Source organism: Clinocottus analis, unplaced genomic scaffold (assembly GCF_023055335.1).
Source record: "Clinocottus analis isolate CAN_PGR_092001 unplaced genomic scaffold, fCliAna1.0.p SCAF_10, whole genome shotgun sequence".
In the NCBI taxonomy this organism is placed as follows: Eukaryota; Metazoa; Chordata; class Actinopteri; order Perciformes; family Cottidae; genus Clinocottus; species Clinocottus analis.
Window position 1 is genome coordinate 10416696 of NW_027175821.1, and position 14425 is coordinate 10431120.

Consider the following 14425-nt stretch of genomic DNA (forward strand, 5'->3'; position numbering starts at 1 on the left):
GCGTCACATCTCTCCAAACGCCCATCAAACTTTCACCACAGCCTGTAGAGAGGACCCAGTCCTCTGACAGAGGCCTGTTAGAGACAACAAGGACACGCTGGCATCGGGGTAGACGGCCGGACAGCGATGGAGACACTACTGGCGATTACTTTTGGTACAGTTTGACCGTGCTGTGATTCTCCCTGAAAATATCCTGTTCCGTTTTTTCGTCCTTTTTTTGCGACAGAGCGACGGGGATGGAGCAAGCACCCAGCGCGCCGAGCCCTCCTCCAAAGCCGGCTCATCATGAGCCCATCAGCTTCGGCATCGACCAGATCCTGGGAGCCGGAACAGAGCCAGAAAACGGGCGCACGTCTGGAAGACAAAGTGGATCCGATTTAAGCAGCGGGGACGGTTATTACAGTTTAGGTAGCCCGAGCGGGGCCAGCGCGCCCTCATACACCGCGCTGTCTATCTCCCTCTCCGGCATAATGCCTCCGGCGGAGACCTCTGGTTCATACGGAGAAAGCAGGAGTCTGGGCAGCCGGGGAGTGATTCGAGTCCCGGCACACAGACCCATGACAGCCCCGGGACCCCCGGCCCCACATGTCCAGAGCGCTGTCCCGGGTTTCGGAGGACTGTGCTTCCCCTGGATAGGAAACCGGTTCGCCAAGGACAGATTATCAGGTAGACCAGCTGTAACATGACGGGTTCCCCTCATTAATAAGTTAGTATGTTTAAAACATTAGTAAATGCTGCTGAATCATTGAAGACACCCCTGCCAATGTGTAAGGCGTTTACAGACAACTGACATGTTTTAGGGTTAATTGGCCTTAAACAAAGACAAACAACAACAGGACAAAGTGTTTTTAGTGTTTAGTGTTGGAAGTGTTTTTAAATAATGGCGAATACTACATTTACAGATGATTATTATTATTATTAACAGTCTTGTGTCAGCGTCCTGACTTTACGTGTATTTTAGGAATTTAATATTGAATTTCTGCATCATATAATAAATACGAACGTATTATGCACAAGGCTCTATTTGTAAAGAACCAAACAGCATTGGTTGGTCATATTGCTGAGAGTGAAAATCAAGTTAAATAAATAGGCTAAATTGAGGCATAACTAAGAATACGCCTATTATGTTGTACAATAATTGACTTTAGAAATTACAGAGACACGTAAAATAAAAATACTCTCAAATAAAAAAATACTACCAAAAACACTCAAATGTGTGTGTGTGGTGTGTTTTCGGTATTTAATACAAAATGTTAAGAAGATGAACGGGAGCTTTTATCAGGCCTTGCATGTGAAGACAAGATAAATAGGCCAATAGAGCTGCTGTAATTAGCAGTGCGGATATTATCCGTATAAAATGAGTATTCGTTTATTTCTGATAATTACATTGTTTTCAATGGGCTACCTGGCCAGACTAATATTTCACAATAAATTTCATCCCACATATTTCACATATGGCTTTACACAGTCTAAATAGGGAATTGTTGTCAAACAGGGCAGATATCTGTGATGTATGGCCTTGAATTTCCATACAGAGTGGGAAGTGAATTAGCCTGTTTGCTGCAGTAGAAACCCTCGTCTCAGTCTGTGTCTCTCTGCTTCCTCGCAGCGGCTCTGGTCCCGTTCGCCGTCACGCGGCGGATAGGACACCCGTACCAGAACCGGACACCCCCCAAACGGAAAAAGCCCCGCACGTCCTTCTCCAGAGTTCAGATCTGCGAGCTGGAGAAGCGCTTCCACCGGCAGAAATACCTGGCCAGCGCCGAGCGGGCCGCCCTGGCCAAGAGCCTGAAGATGACCGACGCGCAGGTCAAGACCTGGTTCCAGAACCGCAGGACCAAGTGGAGGTCAGTATGACGCGTCCACGTCGACGCGGGCAATACTTCACCTTTTGTTACGGCGTTTCGTCACACCCAGAAAGCCGCTAAAAGTTCCGGGTGTTTCAGTCGCACTGGTCAAACATCTAACTTTCCTCGTTCTCCACGTGACGCCTCGCGCCATTTCCTGTGAATTTACCCCAGAACCCAAAACAAAATTCATTTAAATCTGCTTTGATGTAGTTATTTTTCATGTATTCTTCTTCTTCCTCTTCAATTGAGTAATACAATATAATAACACATATATATTTTAAAATCGCCATTTCAAAATGACTAAAATGTAGTTTATTATTATTCAGCGAGGGCTACTGAATAACTATATTTTTTATTGAGCTAATCCTTTCACACATTGTGTGTTTTTTTTCTAAGAACTTATCACAGCTGTTTTATTCAGATTTTGGGAATGTTCACACTTGTGAACTATTTTCTCACTGTCCTTTATTCTTACATAACCTCGCGTTTTATCTATCTATTGATTAGTTTATTAAGGTTTCCCCTCTCCGTCATTATTCAGGAGACAGACAGCCGAGGAAAGGGAGGCGGAGCGTCAGCAGGCCAATCGCCTCATCCTTCAGCTGCAGCAGTCCGCCCTCCAGAAGTCCCTCAGCGAATCAGCGGTGACGGATCCACTGTGCGCCCACAACTCCTCCCTGTACGCCCTGCAGAACCTCCAGCCCTGGGCCGAGGAGAGGGAATAGACGCGAGTCACTACGCTGTCATCAATAAGCAGCTGCTCTGATCCCTGGGAGGATAAATCCATTAAATTAGACCTACATGAGGACAGTGGGACTTACTTTGATCCATGCAATGGATAAAAAAAAAATGTTGGAGCAGATAAACTGAAGAATGGGTCCCAGCCATTTGAGTGGACGGTTGGAAAAAATGGACCTGAGATGATGGTGAGTGATGTTTGTCTTGAAGCAGAAAGCGAACTTACTTGGACGAAATCTCCCAACTCACTTGGGCACAAATGCAAACAGAAAACATAACTTATCTTTAAAAAGTATCACCCCCCTGTGATTGTCCTCTTATGCTCTTATTATTCTGTGTATTAGAATAATCCGAGAAATGTATTTAGCCCATAGATCTGAAGGAGGCCATCCGTTCTCCACAGTGAGACATGAGAGTTTTTACTCTCAACCACAAACTTCTTATTCAAAAACTGACTTTGCAACGCTTTGAAAGGGTCGGCTCGGTTTTATTTAGAGGAAGAACTCCAGCCATGTGAAGGCCTACAAGACCCACAACCCAACACATAAACAATAGAGTCTACTTGCATACAAATGTTTTAAATAGAACTCCTGCAGTGTTCAAAAGATGGATTTACAAAAATGCAGATAAAAGCTGTTTCAGAAATTTTCTTTTAAATTGTTCTGGTGCTTAAACTTTCTTCTAATCTCATTTATAAATAGAACCCACTCCGACGACAATGCACCAGCACAATCACCTCAGGTGTGGTGTACTGCATAGCCCAAAAAAAAGTATGCCTAAAATGTTTCATTATACGGTAGAAATGCTTTTGACCGCATTAATAAAAGGGAGAGAAGTGAAGAAAATATGAAAGAGACCGTAATTTTGGTAATAAAGGGAGTGATGCATGTTTTGTGATGGTGGTGACGTTTATTTTTCTTTCATATGCACATTATCATGCTTTATTTGTGTGTCCTTTGGGATCGAGGCACACATTGTACAACTCTTTTTGTACTTTCATTGTATATGTGTAAATAACAATATAAACTGTTCTTGTGACTCTTTTTGCTCATGCTCTTTCTGATGGACCATAACAAATGACTTGGAGGTTTTTAATACGCAATAATTATAAGCTATGGAAAAAAGAATTGAGCGACAACGGAAAATATAGCAGACATGAATTCAAGTTGTTTCTTGCAAAGTTTATTGATAAATATATTGATTTTATACAATATTTTAATACACACATTATTTCATTGTGACAGTTTAAAGATGTCTATCTGTTTGTCTTCCTGTCTGTCACCTCGAAGTATGTCTGGGATTTGTATTCCACTATAGATAGCACAGTGATGGCATGATGGTAAATCATTTATACATCTGTATTTTTATCTTGCTCAATCTTCAAAAACGATGGCTCTTATTTGAAACATGGCTTCCATTCCTTCATAATCAGTGACAAGGTCTCTCTCGTCTTCGGTCTTACTCGCTCATCTTCCTCTAATCTTTCTCCACAATGCCTCCTTTCAGCTTCCCTCTCCCGTCGCTTCCTCACAGTGAAACTTTAGTCAACATTTTTAACAGAAGTGACGACAAAACTCTCCTCTCTGGCAGAAACACGGCCAGTTGAGCTGCACAGACTCGTGGTGTCCCGGAGATGAAGCTACATGTGAGAAAAAATACACTAATTTTCAGGCGAACATAAACTTCAGGACAACAAAACCACACAAACAAAACACGTGCATGTCCTTGTGTAACTCTCTGCAGGCCAGTAAACCTCTAAATTGAACAATGTTTCATGTAGAATAATTAGTTGCATCCAGTTTGACAGAAAGACAGACAGATAGTCAGAATCAGAAACACGTGGACAAGACTTGAATAATTCCACTCGGCTTTAAGAGGCCACAAATACGACAGTTAAATATCTACAGTAGAGTTGTTACAACATTGAAACACTGACGACACCGCTGGAACACACACAGTATAAAGAGGACCGTTGCAAGCTGCCACGAGACAAAAGACTGCAAGGGGCGACTTCAGCTCTGCAAACCTTCACTGGCCTGATGAGGTGGCTCTGTGAGATGTGACACCAGACATTGGCCTCCCATATGTATATGCACTGAGCTGAGTATATTGCCACAGAGTCTTTTACGGCACATACACGTTAAATAGGCCTCTGTCTTGCATGCTTTACAATATTGCTCACGTTTGTTGTATTCACATAGAAATTCATGATGAAAACAGCTATAATGTCCAACTGTAATGCACAAAGTATGCACTTGGTTGATCTCTCCGCTTCGGGGAATTCCAGTCCTGTTTGTTAATGTGGTTCAATTTACACGTTTCAGAAAAGTATTGAACCCAATGTGAAAGACTCAGTATATTTACACAATGCCATGCGGCGACAGCAACAAAGGAGGGAGATGAAGACGAGGTAAATGGTTACAGAGAGGTCAAATAAAGGGTTTGAGTCCAAAGGGCGTTTTCCAAACGTTTGTTGCCACGGATTGCCGCATGATGCCTTCCATGAAGTTTTGTGGCAACCGTCCTTCACAAGGCGACAACATCCACGTTTTCATTTCAGTGGCAAGCTATGCTGCTCCTTTTCTCTTGCATGTTCATGTTCATCACTTATGTCCATCTACGTCTATTCTTTTCTCTTCTCTTCTCTCGGTCGGCACTTTCGTCTGTTGCGCCGTATCTCCCTCCTCCTTGTTGTCTAGATTACGTTTTCAAAGAGCTGAAGAGACCTCATGATGTTTTCATCCTGTGCGAAAAAAATGTGAGGAGAAAATCATCCAACTATCACCATTAAACTTTTTTTACTGGCCACTAGAGGGCAGTAGCAACCTGTAAAGGGTTGGTTGGTGCTCTCTGTCGACAGACAAACACATTTTCTCAAAGGTGGCAAAGATCTTAATCAATAGTCACTATAGTGAGACCTGCAAAGGAAGAAGTTAAGCACGAATTCTCCAAAAACTAAAATAAATAGTAAGCACAATAGTGACTTTTTCATTTAAAAAGCTACAATAGGCATTTTTACCAGCAGACATTTCGTCACAGTAGGAAAAGCAGAAAGTGTTACTAATAACATTAGCAATGACTCTGATCTATAAATGAAATTCAGCTTTACTTCAATCATTTACAATTGTGCATTTCCTATTGTGACATGTCAACATGCTTTAAGTGAAAAAGGTCTGTTGCAGAGTTAAAGGGATCCTCAGGATTATGTCAGAGAGAAGCGAACTTCAAAGATGAAAGAAAAGCGTACCTCTTGACAAGAGATGATGAACTCATCCAGAGTGACCACACCATCTCTGTTTTTGTCCATTTTCTGTGGAGAGAAACACACATACTGTCAATCCATTTCTCAAAAGTGCCTCAGACATTAAGATATTAATACAAAATATAAATGAGTTTATACTCTTTTATTTGCTCTTTAGCCGTAATGGATGTCACAGCTCATGCTAAACCCCTTTTTCTTCTGTTTTTCAAAATGTAAAGCCTGCAATTAACTGGTGCATCTCTGTTTAGTCAATCATCAATTACATTTTTTATGAGACTGAACTAAAGGACTCCAATGTTCTTACCTGAAAGAAGGCGTCCACATGCTGTTTGGGTGCATCATTTTTCAAGACAGGGTAAGTGTACTTCCCCATCATGTCGTATATCGCTCTGACGATGTCTGTCATCTCCTGTGAAACAGAACACACACGCACATGTGCGGACACACACACACACACAGAGAGAGAGAAAGAGAGATGTGTGACATTAGCGTAAAAACACAATCAAAATGAGAATATGACCACAGTTGATGAACTAATAAAGATCCGGCATGCACACAGACACAAAGACAAACCTCTTTGTTGATGTATCCGTCTCTGTTGATGTCGTAAAGGTTGAAGGTCCACTGTAGCTTCTCAGTGATGGAGCCCCTCAGCAGGATGGACAGAGCTGTCACAAAGTCCTGATGGAGACCAAAAGGACAGAAGGAAAATCTAACATTGGAGAGCGAGTTCGGAAAATAAAACCAGAATGCTATTTGAATAGGAAGAATCAAGTGAACCTCAAACTTTATGGAGCCGCTGTGTGTAGTGTCAAATGCGTTGAACAGGTAGTGTGCATAGGTACTGGCATCTGCAGGAAGAAGAAGAAAATGCTTGTCAGTGCCTTTGGTAGAAAATATACGGGTATAGACTCGCACAGCACAAAACACACTCTCTCTTTACCTCCATGTGGGAAGAACTGGGCGTATATTTGTTTGAAGGTGTCCTCATTCACGACACCACTTGGACACTCCTGGAAAGAGAGGGGGAGGCAGAAAGAGAGGGGGAGGCAGAAAGAGAGGGGGGGGCAGAAAGAGGTGGACAGTGAGAGGCTTTAACAGATGAAGAGCGTGTTGATGCTATAAATCAAAGGATTCAACTGAGTTGATAGGGGACTGGCTTTTTGTCAAACCTCTAAAGTTTGTAGTTTATTATCATCTTATATCACCAAAAGTAGAACAGACTGCAGTTCCACACTCTGAACATCTGTCCAGGATGTCATTGTTGAATCTAGTTTTACAAAGAGCCTCAATTTCCATTCTACCTGTAACTTACGTTCTTGAAGCCCCTGTAGAGCACCTGGAGCTCTCTTTTGTTGAAGTTGGTTTGCGCTTCCATCTGGTCGAGGCCCTCTGGTCGATGGCACACCGTGGTCATCTCCAAGTCATCATCAGCTTTGTCTGAAGAAACATAAAGCAACATTCCTAAAAACACACAATGAAAGAGTGACACCGCAAAACAAAGGAAGTATAGTTTTACAAAGTAATATAGAGAAGATGAAAGTGGACATATGACCGGGGGCGGGGAGTCTGTGAAATAATATAAAGTTTGAAATATCTAATCAATTGGGAAAAGGCAAAAATAATAAGACTCAACTTTTAAAAGGGAAGGAGAGGTAGAGGTCAGTCTAACAGCTCCATGTTCCTCCTCTCACCGGCCCTATCATTAACAACTCATTACTCTCCCCGCTGGAGGGGAGGGGAGAGAGGACAAACCACTGACTCTGAGACAACACACACACACACACACACACACACACACCACGCACACACGCACACACAGATAGGCGCATAGGCTCATAGTATGATTGAACGTACCATAGAAGCCCATTTGTCTTCACGTTACTCTCACATATACTCCCTTAAGCAATGTAGGATGTAATTATTACACATAATATCATAACCGTGTATAATTTGATAGATATACTCGTAAAAAAACGGAATATGATAAACTCATAATGTGCAGCAGTAAAGTAATGCAAAAAAAAGTATTGGTGGTAAAGCAACCGTTTGAATAAAGAATAAAGTCTGAAAGCCTGCCACTGACCTGCTGGAATCTGTCCAGATGTGTTAGCTTTAGTGAGGAGTGTATGAGAGAGCACAAGTATCATCTTCTCCTGAATCATTATAGTTCGCTAAAAATCATAGTGTTATCGGAATGTTTTGGAGAAAAGACACTTGGGCATTTAGATGGGTGTCGGTCTAGGTTTCTACCTTTGTAGACCTCTAATTATCGTCATTATAAAAATCTAACTTACCATCCAAAGGACTGATTGGTGACCAAGTGTAATTCTCTCTCTCTCTCTTGAGCATTTAAATGCAAATTAGCATAATCAGTGAACAGAGCATTGCACCATCATCAGAGGATGTAAGCAGCCAGTGGTTTGAATGGGCCTGGCAGTCTTTATGTCTGGTGTCGATACAGCGAGCTGAAGCTTTTCTCAGGGCTCCTGTCCTGCTTTAATGAAGAGTCCCAGAGTGCAGTGCTCACACTGTCCTTGGCACTCCAGATTGTGAGACATCAACAGTCTTGAAATAGAAACATTTTTGTTTGTATCTGTGTGGCCTGATCATTAGTGCTTTGTAAAGCTTCATTACACAATACCTTCACATCCATTCTCTGAGAGAAGCGTGTTCATTGTGCAGGCAGAGACAACTTCCTCTCCCCGCTGAATTACACCGTAGTCGAAAGTCTTCCGATGGTATGCTTCTGCAGACCTCTTCATTCATATTCATGATTTAGAGGGTAACTGTGGTATCTTTCAACTTGGGGAAAACTATCTCTGTGACTAATGGGGCCAACAACTTTGGAAAATGGTTCAGTATTGAGTGAGAACGCTGCAGACGGCAGCTGCTACACAGGCTGCAGTGTGATCGCTGGAGGCAACTCCTCACCGGCAATGTGCGTCCACTAAAATTGCTTGTTTTTTCCACTAGCTGGCTCAGATTGTTGTTATAAGTGTCTGACAACATTATGGAAAGGACTCCACAGAGAATTAAAGTGCTCTTCTCTCACCTGTTGCTTATTGTGTCATGTGACTCGTTGCCTGAAGGTTCAGATCATTAAACTATGTGAATAAAACGTGAGACATCAGAAGGAGTCTTCTCAGGACGAAAAGAACGGATCAAGCAAAGTATTGCTACATTTTTCTGTAATAACAATCAATAACAATAAGAGTCTGACAGTGAAACAGTGAAAAACAAACTGTTTTGGTGGACCTACATTGATGGCTCAAAGAGTGAACGTAGGTTTGAATTGAAATGTCAATCATGTTTCATACCTTTGACCCTCTCATCCAATATCATACTAGTTACTCTTAGACGATGAGATTGGTGTCATTGTACATGTACAGACAAGTGATTTTAAACAGTAATAAACCACATTAAATACAAACACATATTATGTAATCCAGCAAGAGATTATGACATTGTGCCCACAGATGTTCTACATTGTGTGTGCATAATCACAACCGGATTTTGTTGAGTAGCTCAGCAGTCTCTCTTTATATAGCTCTTTTTTTTATAGCTCTCCTACAACACACACGGTCACACACGGTCACACACGGTCACACACACACAACCCATGAGGGCTATTTGTTTCATCACTCAGGCAGTTCAGTGTTTCTCAGTGGCACATTAGACCGGAGGTTCACACTCATGAAGGTGAGGCTATTCACACCCAAATCCCAGTGGTTTTCAGGTATGGCTTACTGTATGACACACACACACACACACACACACACACACACACACACGTGATATACATGCACATACTCTTGTAAATGCACTCGTAACACAGATCCTGATGTGATGCTCTTACATACTGGATCAACCATTGCACCTCCACTCCTACTTTAACTTAATTCATGCACTTGAAGGGTCACACCAGTGCATCTCAAAGTACAACGTATAGCTGTGTGAGAATCAGTTCATATTCAGGTTCAAATATTCAGGTTCAGATGAAACGTATGATGGTGTCCGATTTAATGAAACATGTATTTTTGATTTGGGGCCAAACTGTCTCTTTAATATTGTTTATGTCCTTTCACATTTCTTCTCATCACTGAACTTATGATCACTCCGGTTAGCAGGGAAAAGTTATTTCAGCATGTGCAAAAGTATGATATACAGTATGTGCATGAAGTAAAAAATACGATATAAGAATTCAAAGAAAAAAAACAGGCTTAAGTATATCTACCGTAAATTGAAATCACTGGTTTGAGAGTATCCATACATGAAGACATGCAGTACATTCATAACCTGGATTTTGTAAATTTCGAGTTGTGCAAAACATCCAAGTTAAAGTTGTGATATGATCGTGAGTTATTTGTTATTCATTTTAGTAACTATTCATTATTCATTTTCAGTAAAGCTTTCTGTATTTCCAGGCTCAGTTTTCTCGACATTGCAGTAAAAGTAATGTTTACTGAGTTTGTGAAATTTGGAACATCAAAAGTAGCAAATCAAATATGCAAATCCAAAACCAGCAAGTCTAGACTATGAGTAGTTGTCAAGAGGTAAAAATTCATTCCTCGCAGCTTCTAAAATATATTCTCAGTTTCTTTATTTGTTTTTTGTTCCTCGGACTCTCTTAAAATCCTACTCAAGGTTCCCACATAAATAATCTAGATCCTTTTTTTTAAATATTATTTAAAACACTTGCTCACAGCCATCGGTGAAAACAAGTCCTCGGTGCAACTTTGCCGGTGGTGTGAATACAGTGATCGTAGTGATAGTAGGACTGACTCACCGTCCACAGTGATGACTCCCAGCATATGCAGCATTTTGACGGCCCCACAGCACAGCAGAACGATGGCTATGGCATGTAAGCTGTTCTCGTTCTGCTCCTCTCTTTCCATTCTGATGGACTTCTTTCTTTCCACTGGCCTCTCGAAGGTGTGTGTCTCAAACTCACCTCTTATTCCTTTACTTCCTCCACTTCCTTAACTTTAAAACGTGGACTTGCTTTAGCTTCGCACCCCATTCTGACTACAATGAGTTTCCCTGCCTCTCGCTGAAGCCTTTAAACTTTCTACCCTGCCTTCTCCTCCTGTGAGATCAGCACTCGCCTGCCTCGCTCTGTTTCTGTCTCTTCTATCCCCCTGTCTCACAACACCCTGGGGCATCTGCCTCTCTTTTCCTGACCTCCGCATCAGTCCACTAACTCTCCTCCCCCGTCTCCCCCGCTCTACAGTCACTGTGTCCTTCACTCTCGGGGAACCGAGCTCGAACTTGAAGGCCGACCTGAGGACTCTGGAACAATGATAAACTCACCCTCTACTGTACGACCGCATGCGTTTGTCTTGTGACTGTGTGCGTGTGTGTCTGCGTGGGTGTGTGTTCATGAGCAGAACAGTGCTCTTGATTAATCAGCCCCATTAAGACACACAGTCCTCCCAAAACAACAGGAGGCTTAATTACACACTACAAAGTGACTTTTATAAATAAACCAGGCTGTGTCCTTTTAAAATGACTTATTTTATAATGTAAACAACACTTTATCTAAATCAGTATTTATGAAGACACACAGTGAGATAACAGGACCCATCCCCTTTATATTGTCCAAATATTGAGAAGTGTCTGACGGAAAATAAAATACTCACACTGCTATAACCTACAGGTACCAGCGGGGGGCAGCAGTGAATAACACAGAGGACAACAGTGTGCATCGAGGCGTCTAATGAAGACGTGTTGTACATTTCATTACATGTGTTACGTCAACTTTAGCTGACATGTTTAGTCGTTTCATGATAAAGCTCAGAAAATGAGAACACAATGTCTATTTGTCAAATTAAATGTACCATGTTCTTTAAAATGTGAAGCATGAAATGATAAAATAAACATGCAGCGTGACCAGAGGGCTCTCCTTCATGGTCCTAATGTGAATGTGAAGAGGAGCTGTGATTGCACGACGAGGTGAAGTGTAGCCACGGACTGGCAGGCTGCATGGGGCTCTGCTGCTTCAAGAGGGTTCAGAGTCTTCAAGGCGTTAAGTACTGTTCTGGGATTAAAGTGGCACGCCTGGGTAAAATCTAATTTAGTGGGAGGAGAAGCATTACATTTAGTCTGCCAGACATTCAAAAGATGCTCAGTAGTGTAAACCTCACTTGGATGATAAAGTGTATATTGTGTTTTTTCACGTCTCCCTGTGACCAATCAGCAACATGTCTGTCTTCATGATCAGAGAACCAGACTGCTCAACACTGACACGCTCACACCTTCATTTACCAAAAATATGCTGGTGAAGCATGCCAAACAGACTGCTTTTTTGTCCTTTATCACACTATAACATACATTATATATATATATATATATATATATATATATATATATATATATATATATATTAATCCATAATCCAAGTGGTAGCAGCAGGCTGAGCTGAAATTGAATGCTATCAGGTCAATTGAGTGAGCGCTTTGACTTACAAACAAACAATGCATTCACTTCAAACTAAGCTCGCAGGGCCCTTAACCCACGGGGCCGGGGCCTGTTCTGTAATCCATTCATGGATAGCATCAGTGGATGACTCACTCCTGCTGTCCTCTACAAGTTTCAGTTTTAAAAATGTACAATTTTTAAAACTGAAACTTTGAAACTGACTGCAGCGCAAGAGACATTTTTTCCAATTGTACTTACTATTTCAATTTGTTTTATTGATTATAACCTGTAGGATCCGTGTTCCAAAACAAAATCTGTAAACTTATTCAAACTTACCAAAACCAAAAGAAACAGCGACATTGAGAGTTACACGTCCAATATTACTACACAAACTAGTATCAGACATGGAGTTTGACAGTGAGTAAAAACCCCTGAACCATTTCTTTCAGAGCTTGTTAACAGTATTCACCGACAACCTGAACTGTCAGTAAAGAAAAGACTGTCGCTCTCCCCAACCAGCACTGTGTCACAAAAAAATACCTCCCACGTCAAAACACACACTCACTTCAGTCCAGAAACAGGATTTAACTCCTAACTTTCCACAAACTACTGCTGGCTGTTAGCTCTCATTTCACCTCCATCTCCTCCTATATTTTGATGCCTCAATTTCTCTCTCACTCCACCATGCTCTCTCTCTCCTCTCATGCAATGTCCTGTAATCCTTGCCAGATGTGTCATTTGCATAATCTGAATTAGCCTAATCTGACATCCTGGCGGCGATGGAGAGGACTCGCTCGTCCCGGCCTCATTAAAGGCGGGGATCGCTCTCCAAGCAGCTCTACTGGTCGAGGGCTCCCTGCTGGATTGGGGGGAGTATCTTGAAAATGGATGCAAAAAGCTGCACAACAATTCAAGCTCTCATTCTGGGATGCATTGTTTTCCGCAGTGGACACAGGGACAATCTCTGAGTGGCCTTTGGGTGGTTCACTGAAAGTCCAATGACACGCTCTGCTTGAAAACACACACAGACACATTTTGACATGCAGATAGCCACATGCATGCACCCTCAAAGAAAACAAACATGAACACATTATTTCAAGGGTTATAGATGAAATATCAAGCACGAGTGTGCATAAAAGAGTGTATACTCCCATGCTTGCATGCTCACACATATATCTGTTCGCTTACTAACCCTCAGCCTGTGAATAAGGACTGATGTGCTGGAGGGTGTTTGCAGTGGTTGTGTGATTGTGTGTATGCAAGGCGGAGACACACACAGAAATCCACATGTCGACTCCTCGCATGTTACTGCACCGCTGATTATGTTTGAGAGGAGTGAGTCAAATACAGCTCATATACACGTAGGTAGCAGCGTGCCAATATTGATTTTTGAGTAAATACATGTCTAATCTGCAGAAGTACACACACAAACACACACACACACACACACACACACACACACACACACACACACACACTGCCAGATGCCAAGAGAGGAGAATGACGAAATGACTTAATAAGCACTCACACCAGCTAATGGGAGCGTGGGTGATGGAGAGAGGGCACAAATTAGAGAAGGAATAGAGGCATAAAAAGAGAGGAGAGGGAAGAGAGGTATAGAGATGAGGTTGCCAAGAAAAGCAGATTGTGGCGTTGCCATGAGAGAGTGTGACGGGGGAAATTAGAAGTAAAGATAAGGAGAAACACGTGGAGCAGGAGTGGGAGGGAGAAAAGGGGAATCAACAAGGAGAGGAAAAAGCAGCAGAAGAGAAAAACATGTGAAACAGTGAGGAAATAAAACAAAGAAGAGGTAGATGGGCGGGGAAGGAGGAAGCTGAGAACACAAAGAAAGCAAGATAAGAGAGGGAAGCAGAGGAGTGACAGACAGAGAAGGAAGAGAGACAGATAGACGATTGAGACAACATTGCTGCAGGCAGCAGCCTAAGTGAGGAATTCAGAGATACGGGGGCTGAAAGAGAAATGAAGAATTCAGCAGGGAGGAGAGAAAAATGCCAGGTGAGAATATTGCTGGATAGATGAGTTGTCGGAGGTCACGATGACAGATGTGAAGGAAAACAGCAGCTAGCCTGCCGGACAAAAACAAGGCAAACAAAACAACAGGTGGGAGAAGAGTATAGACAAAGAGAGGCTGTCG

The 14425-nt window shown here is 42.1% G+C and overlaps 2 protein-coding genes across 2 annotated transcripts in view; one reads left to right on the forward strand and one right to left on the reverse strand.

The window, feature by feature from the left end:
• tlx3b (T cell leukemia homeobox 3b) lies at window positions 1–3824 on the forward strand. The gene is made up of 3 exons (XM_068587640.1): window positions 1–666; window positions 1610–1847; window positions 2392–3824. The coding sequence occupies exons 1-3, from the start codon at window positions 237–239 to the stop codon at window positions 2573–2575; spliced, it is 852 nt and encodes a 283-aa protein (XP_068443741.1). The 5' UTR covers window positions 1–236; the 3' UTR covers window positions 2576–3824.
• The window catches only part of LOC137792148 (A-type potassium channel modulatory protein KCNIP1-like), a 32479-nt gene continuing 21793 nt past the window's right edge, over window positions 3740–14425 (reverse strand). Inside the window, exons 2-8 of the mRNA XM_068587653.1 lie at window positions 7166–7290; window positions 6794–6863; window positions 6631–6701; window positions 6424–6531; window positions 6155–6259; window positions 5836–5898; window positions 3740–5331 (exon numbers count right to left, since the gene is read on the reverse strand). Coding sequence (XP_068443754.1) covers window positions 5284–5331; window positions 5836–5898; window positions 6155–6259; window positions 6424–6531; window positions 6631–6701; window positions 6794–6863; window positions 7166–7290 — 590 coding nt within the window. The 3' untranslated portion in view covers window positions 3740–5283. The remainder of the gene's footprint in view (window positions 5332–5835; window positions 5899–6154; window positions 6260–6423; window positions 6532–6630; window positions 6702–6793; window positions 6864–7165; window positions 7291–14425) is intronic.

Excerpts from the sequence above, each read along its gene's own strand:
- tlx3b (XM_068587640.1), top strand. The coding sequence starts at position 237 with ATGGAGCAAGCACCCAGCGCGCCGAGCCCTCCTCCAAAGCCGGCTCAT. Across the intron at positions 667-1,609 it reads CGCCAAGGACAGATTATCAG|CGGCTCTGGTCCCGTTCGCC; the intron begins GTAGACCAGCTG and ends GCTTCCTCGCAG. Across the intron at positions 1,848-2,391 it reads AACCGCAGGACCAAGTGGAG|GAGACAGACAGCCGAGGAAA; the intron begins GTCAGTATGACG and ends GTCATTATTCAG.